This window comes from Salvia hispanica, chromosome 1, assembly GCF_023119035.1.
Source record: "Salvia hispanica cultivar TCC Black 2014 chromosome 1, UniMelb_Shisp_WGS_1.0, whole genome shotgun sequence".
Classification (NCBI taxonomy): Eukaryota; Viridiplantae; Streptophyta; class Magnoliopsida; order Lamiales; family Lamiaceae; genus Salvia; species Salvia hispanica.
In genome coordinates, this window is record NC_062965.1 from 13,328,265 (window position 1) to 13,338,690 (window position 10,426).

At 38.7% G+C, this 10,426-nt stretch overlaps 4 protein-coding genes across 4 annotated transcripts in view; 3 read left to right on the plus strand and 1 right to left on the minus strand.

The window, feature by feature from the left end:
• LOC125187550 overlaps positions 1-310 on the plus strand; it is a 1,635-nt gene extending 1,325 nt beyond the window's left edge. The window contains exon 3 of the mRNA XM_048084166.1: positions 267-310. Within this exon, the coding sequence (XP_047940123.1) occupies positions 267-310 (44 nt within the window). The remainder of the gene's footprint in view (positions 1-266) is intronic.
• A 244-nt stretch (positions 311-554) lies between these two features.
• LOC125193465 (cytochrome c oxidase subunit 6a, mitochondrial) lies at positions 555-2,481 on the plus strand. The gene is made up of 4 exons (XM_048091291.1): positions 555-728; positions 957-1,063; positions 1,196-1,238; positions 2,148-2,481. The coding sequence occupies exons 1-4, from the start codon at positions 608-610 to the stop codon at positions 2,180-2,182; spliced, it is 306 nt and encodes a 101-aa protein (XP_047947248.1). The 5' UTR covers positions 555-607; the 3' UTR covers positions 2,183-2,481.
• Positions 2,482-3,160: 679 nt separating this feature from the next.
• Positions 3,161-6,236, minus strand: LOC125214869 (uncharacterized protein DDB_G0290685-like). Its single transcript, XM_048116075.1, has 2 exons — positions 5,977-6,236; positions 3,161-5,354 (listed from the first exon to the last, which is right to left on the minus strand). Exon 2 carries the CDS (start codon positions 5,293-5,295, stop codon positions 3,337-3,339), a length of 1,959 nt encoding a protein of 652 aa, XP_047972032.1. The 5' UTR covers positions 5,296-5,354; positions 5,977-6,236; the 3' UTR covers positions 3,161-3,336.
• Positions 6,237-8,103: 1,867 nt separating this feature from the next.
• LOC125223059 (cysteine desulfurase, mitochondrial) lies at positions 8,104-9,827 on the plus strand. The gene has a single exon (XM_048126021.1). The coding sequence runs from the start codon at positions 8,197-8,199 to the stop codon at positions 9,559-9,561; it is 1,365 nt and encodes a 454-aa protein (XP_047981978.1). The 5' UTR covers positions 8,104-8,196; the 3' UTR covers positions 9,562-9,827.
• The last annotated feature ends 599 nt before the right edge of the window (positions 9,828-10,426 follow it).

The following is a 10,426-nucleotide window of genomic DNA, read 5'->3' on the forward strand; positions in this document are numbered from 1 at the left end:
GCCCATTCCAATTCTAATGAAGATCACTTATGTTATCTCCTACTACATACATTCAAACATGAGTAATGGATCTCATCATCACTTATCATATTTGTGTGTATATAGTAGGAGGGCATAGAAGATGGGCATAAAGTGTTCCATTTCCTCCATCCTCTGGAAATGTAATGAAGTCATTTTTGAACATTCAGTAGAGAAAATCATGAGCATTAATTCAGATAAATTAAAATTTGCCTCAAATTTAGAGTTATTTCTTAGTCCCTAAACAGCCAAAATCAATGTGGGCCTACAGACCCAATCTCGTCAAGATTAATTTAAACAACTTGAACTAGTTTATTTAAATTTTAAACTTGGAAAAAAAATGGAAATTGACGAGGGTGGTATCGTTGCCATTTTCTGAAAATGTCTGGGGGCTTTTGTAAATGATTGAAATTTTGTGGAAATCAAGTAAATATTTTATTTTTCAATGCGACTATGCAACGCTTTTTAAGGATTTTCCAGCGACTTTCATTTGTTAAGGAAGCACGTTTTTTATCACAATATATACTGATTCAACTGAAGCCTTAAATCGGTATAACGCACAAACACAAGGATTAAAAAAAACACAAAAATGGCTTCGGCGATTATGAGATCTGGCCTCCGCTCAGCCCTACGCGGTGGCGCATCCACCCCTCGCGTCTCACCCGCGTCCAGGCGCTCTTTCTCCGCTTCGGCGCATCACGACGAAGCTGGTATGTGTTTTTCGGGTTGCGATTATGGAATCTAGGGTTTTAATTTCTATATCTGGGGGAAAATGGATTTGGGGGTTCGATGCCATTTGTCCTCCTATGTATGGATTTTCTTCTCTATTAGGTTTTGATGGGCTAGGATTTTGACTGCTTTGTTTTAATTGAAACATGTGGACTCGATTGATTTGATCTGATTGCGTTCTGTTGTTTGTTTCGTGGTGTTGAATGTAGCTGAGGCTTCGAAGTGGGAGAAGATAACATATTTGGGAATAGTGGCATGCACTGGTCTCGCTGTCTTTATCCTCTCCAAGGGCCATCCCCACCATGACGAACCTCCTGTAAGAATTTGGTTTAGATGTGTCTCAAATGCATTTGATATTCTATTTATTTATTTTATATTTACAATGCTAAAATTGTAGGCCTTGCAGAGTTGTCAATGGTTCTGCTCTGATATAACTTTTTTGTTGCAGGCATATCCGTATTTGCATATCCGCAACAAGGAGTTTCCTTGGGGTGAGTGCTTCCATCTTCTTCTGATTTATTTTCATAGTATCTTGTTTTGTCAATGTTGTCTATCTTGTTTGGTTTTGGTGTATGTTTACTGTTTTATGTGTATGGATATTTAAATGGTTGCCTTTATGGAAATATTTATCTTTCTGTTAATACTTATTGGGAACATTTTTAGACTAATCTTAAATTTTGATTAGAAGATGTTGGAATCTTTTTAACACGATAAAGACCAGAGTATGTTGGTCGTTAGTTTGCTTAGTTGTTTATTAGCAACCATGTGTTGCTGAGGGTCAATATATGGGAGAATGCTCGTAAATGACCATGTTTTACATTTCTGAAATAATTTTACTTGTATTAGAGGCTCAAATCTTTTGCCAAATACTCCATCCATGACAAAAGTGAAATCGTTGTTAATATGACTAATGTAATATTTCCGAATTTGTTCTCATAGAATGTAGTAGAGATTCAAGGTCAAAAAAGAAACTAGTCGAGATAACTGGATGTTGCTTGTAACTTCTCCTGGTTATTGGAATTCAGCTATTTGTTGCTGTTGGACACTTAAAATCTTTTTATTTGAAAAGATCAAGATGCTTATTCTATGTAATGAGGCAAACTGCGCTGAATAGATGGTGTTCTGTGTGGACATTCTTGAGGACATCCTACAAACTATACACATAGATACATTATTTAACTTTACGGCATTATTGGTTTTGGACTTTTGGTGGCATAGTACATTATATAACTTCACAGATGATTGTTATAGGTGCATAAATAAATTATCTAATGAATTTCCTTATGAGAGTAATGCAAATATGAACATTCATCAACCTTAAAATCCTGCTTGTGGTTTTATTTTATTTCTAGATTGAAAAAGTGATCAAATTTTGTTGACTTGGATATGTGGCAATGCAGGTCCAGATGGTCTATTTGAGGTAAAGCACCATTGATTTGTTGGACTATTCAATGAGAAGGCTGTCGGAATAATTGGTGTTTTAGTTTCTTCTGCACATTGCAACTTGTACTGTTGGAATTCCACAGTATGTTGTGTTGACAGCTGATAATTTCTCGAACCAGGGGATTTGGAATGTGGTTTTGATGGTTTCTCCTTTATAATCTGTTATTTTCTCTTAATGAAACTGAAATTGAAGAATAATTGAATTGGGTTTCTTCCTGCCTCTGTGCAGCTGTATCAGATTACAATTTCACTTGTCTTGTGTTTGCTAAAGAAAGAAAATTGTTGAATCCATGAAGCAGCCTATACAGTATTCTTTCTTAAGCGTTTTATCATTTGTGCCTTTATATTCGTGTGCTCTAAAAGAAACTATTTTACCACATGCGCATATTAATACAAGGGGAGGGCTATTGTCGCTAAATATATGGACTTTCACCAAATTGTGGTTTGTGACGAACTGAAAATGATGTCTTCAAACATTCAAACTTTCAATGGTTTTTCTCACTATTGTCTCCAACTTATTAATGAGGATGTTTAAAATGTTCACATAGGTTAAAAGTTAAAACATTGATGCACAAAACAATTGTGTTTGGATATGTACGGCAAATCGGTTAAGTACATCACATGTGCAAAATATGAATTTGACAAAAGAAGTGTTATTCGGATCTAATTACCGTTTTAATAAATTACATGCAGCAAGAAAAAACGTACTCACACCAAAGTTTCATCTATTTAGAATCAAATGGCGTAGCTTAGGAAGATTGTTTGAGCATATGGAAATGAAAACAAAGTTACTGGTGGCTACAATGGCGGAAGATCACTGTTGTAGACTAAATACTCAAAACTCTTCCCACCAATAGACTGAAGTGTTCAAATCACATCGGGTATGTGTGAGTTGTAACTTACAAAAAAAAAGTAGCATAAGAATGGAGACACTGTCAATGTTATATTCACGAAACATTAAGAACATGAATGAGCAAAAAAACTTGGATACAGCATGCTGCTTGATAAGTCTCAGCAGTAAGTAATGATACAAACAGTACAAGCATTGCTTTTGCAATATATATAACAAAGTAAAGAGGAAAAAGAATCTAAACCAACAAAGAAGAAGACTTGTCAAGTACAAACTAACATCACATGGCAGTGGCCTTACGCGGTGGCCTCATGGTTGTTGGATTCTCCACCTTGTGGAAGGGCGTCAATGTTCGTATTAGCCTCTTTGTCTTCTTGAGGAAGTGTAGATGATTTGCTTTCACCAGCAGCATCGCTGCCATTGCTGTCGTTGTACGAAGTGGTACTACCACTCTCTCCAGAATTGCTTTCAGTGGTGTTAGGAGTCTCATTTGAACCCACACCCTCACCCTCTTCACTTTTGTTCTCATTCTGCCCTTCACTGGTTGTCTCTTTCTTCTCATTATCATTGCTTGTTTCCTCAGCTTTCTTCTCTGTGCTCTCATTCTGCCCCGTCGTTTCCTCAGCCTTGTTCTCGGTGCTCTCATTCTGGCCTGACGTTTCCTCAGTCTTGTTTTCGGTGCTCTCATTCTGCCCTGTCGTTTCATCAGTCTTGTTCTCGGTGCTCTCATTCTGCCCTGTCGTTTCCTCTGTCTTGTTCTCGGTGCTCTCATTATGCCCTGTTGTTTCCTCAGTCTTGTTCTCGGCGCTCTCATTCTGCCCTGTCGTTTCCTCGGTCTTGTTCTCAGTGCTTACATTCTGCCCGGTTGATTCCTCAGTCTTATTCTCGGTGCTCTCATTCTGTCCTGTCGTTTCCTCAGTCTTGTTCTCACTGCTCTCATTCTGCCCCGTTGTTTCCTCACTCTTATTGGTGTTCTCATTCTGTCCATCGGCTTCTTCACTCTTTTTCTCGCTGCTCTCATTCTGGCCTGTAGTTTCCTCAGTCTTGTTCTCGGTGCTCTCATTCTGCCCTGTTGTTTCCTCAGTCTTGTTCTCGGTGCTCTCATTCTGCCCTGTTGTTTCCTCAGCCTTGTTCTCACTGCTCTCATTCTGCCCTGTTGTTTCCTCAGTCTTATTCTCACTGCTCTCATTCTGTCCTGTTGTTTCTTCACTCTTATTCTCACTGTTCTCATTCTGCCCCGTCGTTTCCTCACTCTTATTGCTGTTCTCATTCTGTCCCTTGGTTTCTTCGCTCTTTTTCTCGGTGCTCTCATTCTGTCCCGTGGTTTCCTCACTCTTATTCTCACCACTCTCGTTCTGCCCCGTTGTTTCCTCACTCTTGTTCTCACTGCTCTCATTCTGTCCCGTTGTTTCCTCACCCTTATTCTCACTGCTCTCATTCTGTCCCGTTGTTTCCTCACCCTTATTCTCACTGCTCTCATTCTGTCCCGTTGTTTCCTCACCCTTATTCTCTGTGCTCTCATTTTGCCCCGTTGTTTCTCCACCCTTATTTTCTGTGCTCTCATTCTTCCCTGCAGTCTCTTCATTTTTGTTCTCCTCACTCTCATTCTGTCCTGCAGTTTCATCAGTTTTGTTCTCCTCCTCGCTGTTGTCCTGCTGTGTCGTATCTTCACTCTTTTCCAGACTCACATTCTCCGTAATTCCTTCAGTTGAGCTCTCATTCTCCTCCAATTTCTTTTCACTCGTAAACTCTTTTATATCCCCTTCACTACCACCATTGTCTTTCTCCTCATTACTCACACTTCCATTTTCAGCGCTGTCCCCATTTTCTTTGACATCACCTTCGCCATTCTCATTCTCTTCACTTCCCTTCACTTCCTTCTCCTCACCATCACTCCTACTATCCCCTGCTCCGTCATTTCCATCACCTTCACTCTCACTCTCTCCTGCTGGCTTCTCCTTCTCCTGCCAACGGTCATCTGGCTTGTTTTCATCATCAAACTGCTCTTGTTCCTCCGACTGATCCTCACCATCTATCCTCGGTTGGAGATCCTTCCGCCCTAGTTTGATATTATCGGCCCCATCCTGTATCTTTCCTGAAACATCGGCGGTTTCTAGAGACAGCTTCTTAGTGCGAGATTGCTGCACCTGGTAAAGCAACCAGATCCCAACTCCAAGAAGCAGACTTATCTGCAATACATGCTTCACTTTGATCCCTTTATTCCTCTGGTTTCTACGAGGTGATTGCTTGAACATGATCCCAACTGAACTCGAACCACACACAGAAAAAAGCTCCAATTCGTGATGAGCTAAGGCTGCAAAGCCGAAAGAAATACAAATCAAGAGTTGGATTACAAATATACAACTCAAGATCAACAAAATTGCAAACAATACAGAGTCAATACAAAGTTAGAAACAAATTATCAAAATAAAACTGCAATTGCTGTATCAAAATGATCAGTTGATAGAAGAATAGTCCAAAATAAACACAATATAATGCTAAAACACCATTACATATTTGATAAAGCCATAACTTGCATCTGTTTTGCTCAGTTATTTCCTCATTAGATCACTGTTTCATTAGATCCAAATAGATCCTATGATGATTCCAAAGAAGAGGCAGTAAACAAATACAGCAACTTAAATTAGACAAACATTCAAACAGATCAGAAACATGTGAAATCCCCTAGTGATGGAGACATGAATAGTTGCGGGAAAAAATAACTGAAAATCCAACTCAATTGGAAACCCTGCAAAAGAAATCTGAGCAAAATTAAACAAACAGAGATGAAAGAGTAACTTTTACGAGCGATCAAAAAGGGCAATGATGATTAAGACAATGCAATTAGGAGTATAATTTTCCATAAACAGATCCAAAAAATCGCGAAATCAAAATGGAATCTTGAAAATGGCAAAGGAAAAAGAGAGTGGCGAAACCTGAGAGCGGCGTAGATCCGTGATGCAAAAGGTGTGGTTTTTTGCAGCAGTGTTTATGAAAGAGGTGGAAAAAAAGGTAATGTGATGAGTAATTGATAGGTTACTTAGATAGTGTGGAAAGGAAGAGAGATTTCGGTGGGTGGGCGAGTGAGGTCAAAGGAGATTTTCAGATAATAAAAGGGAGCAATGAGGATGCTGATTTGCTGCCAGAATGCGTGAAACAGATCTCAAATCAAGTCAGCCATATGTGTGTGAGAGAGAGAAAGAGAGAGAGCTGTCCAGTAGTGCCTGTCTATTGATAAATCCCATGTTCTCAACCGACACTTCGCAATCAAGAATTTATCAAACTTTAATGGAATTTTTTTGAATGCACATTTACTGAAAATGTATTCTAGGTTACACACTAATTAAGGGTGAGCATTTCGGATTATTGCTCAGTTCGACTTTATCAGAAAATTTGAAATTTTACAAAAAATCGATTCAATCCGGTTTAAATTGTCTAAATATACGAAATCTGAACTATAAAACTCAATTCCAACCAAAATTGTATAATTAAAATTTGAAATCGGTTACCAATAATGTATAAATTTGAAAATTCAATAACAAAATTTGAAAATCTCTTATACTACCAAATACTATTACAATTATTGAACACATATTTTCGAATTGTTATGTTTATAATTACTATTATAGATTTCTCTACTATTATAATCATATATTTTAATTAGAAATACAAATATATATAATTTGGATTTTGAAATATCCAATCTGAACATCCGATTTTTTTTCAAATAATCATATCCGAGTCCATCCAAATATTTGAAAATTTTGAAAGGAATTTTAAATAATTTTGATTTAATTTGAATTAGATTTTTCGGATTAGATATTTTAACGTACATTTTTTTTTTATAAAGAGTTGAAAGAAATAAATGGGTTGGGGACAAATATATACGAAAAAATGGTATGGTGACAAATATATACGAGAACTATGTCATATGATTAGTTATTTTTTTAAAATAATACATCTATTTTGTTATTATATAATTAAAAATAATTTAAAATGTAGTACATAACATAATCAGGTGATGAGTTTCTTATCCTTTGTATTTCTTGCTTCATAGCTTTAAAGCTGACAGTTTTTTTACATGATATGAACCTGCATAAAATTAATAGATTTTAGTCAAGCCTTATTGGATTCATGTATTTATTAGGTTGATTCATTAAGAATCCAATAATTTTGAAATGAGTTCGGGGTGGATACATAACCTATTACAAAATAATATTATTACTTTAATTATAATTTAATAATATTGTGCTTTATTTTAATTCATAGTAATATATTGTAAGGTTAAATTGTGAACCAAGTTTAAAATTCGCTTTAATCGTGTAATATTAGGTTTTAATTGTGTAATTTCAGATTCGTTCGTTATCGTTTTAGCCCATTTATATCACAAACCTCGTGTTGAGTGCAAGTCGTGTTCGAGTTTCAAGGTAGTTGATTGGGTTCGTGTTCGGGTTGACAATTTTTTTAACAAGTCAAATCCGTATTAAGTTTTATTGAGTTGGATAGTTATCAAGTTGACCCGATAATGATCCGATTAGTGTGATTTGCCAACATAGATCACAAAACAAATATTCTAACTAACTTCAATATATTGCTAAATTGGTTTCAAATTTTGAAAGTGAAGCAAAGTTAGTGCAGTGAGCATATATAGTAAATTAGTAACCCTCATTTATTTTGATAATGAGGATAGGCGAACGGAAAGATTTAATATAGAGTAAATTGCCATAAATAGTAGGAGTATAAAGTTTGGTCAAATAGTAGTTAATTGCTTAATTAAACCATTATTTATGAAGTACAGTTTCTGATACGAATTCTTAATTTATCCAGTCCAGTCCAACCCAACATCATGGACAGTCCAAAAAATGTCGTAACAAAAATCAAATGTAAATGAAGTCAGGCCCATTATTATTATAAATTGGATAAACAGAAATCCGGGCCCATACGCAAAGGATCAAATAAAATGCAACGTGGCAACTTTCTGAGCGCAGGTGATATTCCCACGAGTTGGTGACGGTGACTTTAGCCCGTTATGTAAACTATTTTTCTAAATAAAATAATTCTAAATTAGTAGAATCTGAGATTTCTGAGAGTTTAGGTTTAACCTCAGAGCAGCTGAAGGTTTCCCCCAAATCAAACAAGTTAGGGCAACAGCCACGATGTTCTCCAAGTTTCTCTCCGCCGCCGTCCGCCGCAATTTCATCCAGCCGGCAATCGTCCGCCGCCTCCCCAAACCTTTCTCAACCGCCGCCGCCGCGGTGGAGCCTCTGGAGGAGGATTCCAGCGGAGTCACGATGAAAGGAGTGAAGATATCTGGCCGCCCCCTCTACCTCGATATGCAGGCGACTTCGCCGGTCGACCCTAGGGTTCTCGACGCCATGCTCCCCTATCTGCTCTCCCGCTACGGGAACCCTCACTCCCGCACCCACCTCTACGGCTGGGAATCCGAGAAAGCCGTCGAGTCGGCGCGGGCGCAGGTGGCGGCGCTGATCAACGCTTCCCCGAAGGAGATCATTTTCACCTCCGGCGCCACCGAATCCAACAACATCTCGGTCAAGGGGGTTATGCACTTCTACAAAGAGAAGAAGCGCCACGTCATCACCACGCAGACGGAGCACAAGTGCGTCTTGGATTCGTGCCGCCACTTGCAGCAGGAGGGTTTTGAAATTACTTATCTTCCGGTCAAGAGCGACGGGCTCATCGATTTGGAGAAGCTCCGGGCTGAAATTCGCCCCGACACCGGGCTGGTCTCGGTGATGATGGTGAATAACGAGATTGGTGTGATACAGCCGATGGAGGAAATTGGGAAATTATGCAAGGAATTCAACGTGCTTTTGCATACTGATGCGGCGCAGGCTTTGGGGAAGATTCCAATTGATGTGGATAAGATGAATATAAGTTTGATGTCGTTGAGTGGGCATAAAATTTACGGGCCAAAGGGGATTGGGGCTTTGTATATGAGGAGGCGCCCTAGAATCCGTGTGGAGCCCCAGATGAATGGAGGTGGACAAGAGAGGGGTATAAGGAGTGGCACAGTCCCGACGCCTTTGGTTGTTGGGTTCGGTGCTGCTTGTGAGCTGGCCATGAAGGAAATGGAATATGATGATAAGAGGATTAGGGCGCTGCAGGAGCGGATGTTGAATGCAATTAGAGGAAAATTAGAGGGTGTTGTGGTTAATGGGAGTGAGGAGAGCCGCTATCCAGGGAATTTGAACTTGTCCTTTGCCTTTGTTGAAGGGGAGAGTTTGTTGATGGGGCTGAAGGAGGTAGCTGTGTCGAGTGGTAGTGCCTGCACAAGTGCGAGTTTGGAGCCATCCTATGTGTTAAGGGCTTTGGGAGTGGACGAAGATATGGCACATACCTCAATAAGGTATGGGATCGGGAGGTTCACAACTGAGGAGGAAATTGATAGGGCCGTCGAGCTCACTGTGAGGCAGGTGGAGAAATTGAGAGAACTGAGCCCTCTGTATGAGATGTATAAGGATGGTATTGACATTAAGAGTATTCAATGGTCGCAGCACTGAGGAGTTGAGATGCTATGGACTTCTCTGATAGTGATGATAATTTGTAAGAAGCACGTGGAGTTGCAGGCCAATCGTATGGAATGCTCACACATAACGGTCTTGCGGGATCTTGCAGGTCTTAAATCTCTGTACACATTCAACTTGGATATGTAGTTTACTCTTATGCTAAATGTGTTACTTGGCGAATTTGTGTTTTGTGGTTTACTCCATAACAATGAACAAATAAAGTATCCTCTTATAAACGCGGTGCTTATATTTTTTTGACAGTAGTGGAGGATTAGAAAGGCTTTCTGCCTCTTGTTATTTGCTTCTTTGCATTTTTTTTTCTTGGACGACAAATTGGTAGCATATGAATTGCTCTCATCCAGTGGCGTGGTTGCAGCTATATTTTTAATGTGTTTAAGACTGTGATTTTGCAATGAAGTTGATAAGTTTTAATGCTTATGATAATCTGGTTGCATGAACATGACTGTTAAAATTTAGCACATAATATGCTTAAGGACTTAAAATCGTCATGGGAACTCATCCTGTCCCATTTTTAAAGTTTAAGTTCTGCTTTTAAAGAAACTTTTGCTTTCATTCTCTCTAACCAGAGTGCTTTACACTTCGAAGGGACTTGCAACGATTACTTCCCTAAACTTGATTGATATCCTTTATGTTCATTCTCTCTGCCTAGCATCATATATTCTTAAAATTCTCTGTTTTTTATATATCTCCACTTGATTTCAGTTTTTTGGAGTATTATAATTAACCTCTCATTTTGAAACTCCTTACTTCTATACCCATATCTAGCAAAGTTCTTGTTAACGAACTTCTCCTTGGAAGTTCTACATCAATACTAATTCTATATATGCCATATTGAGTA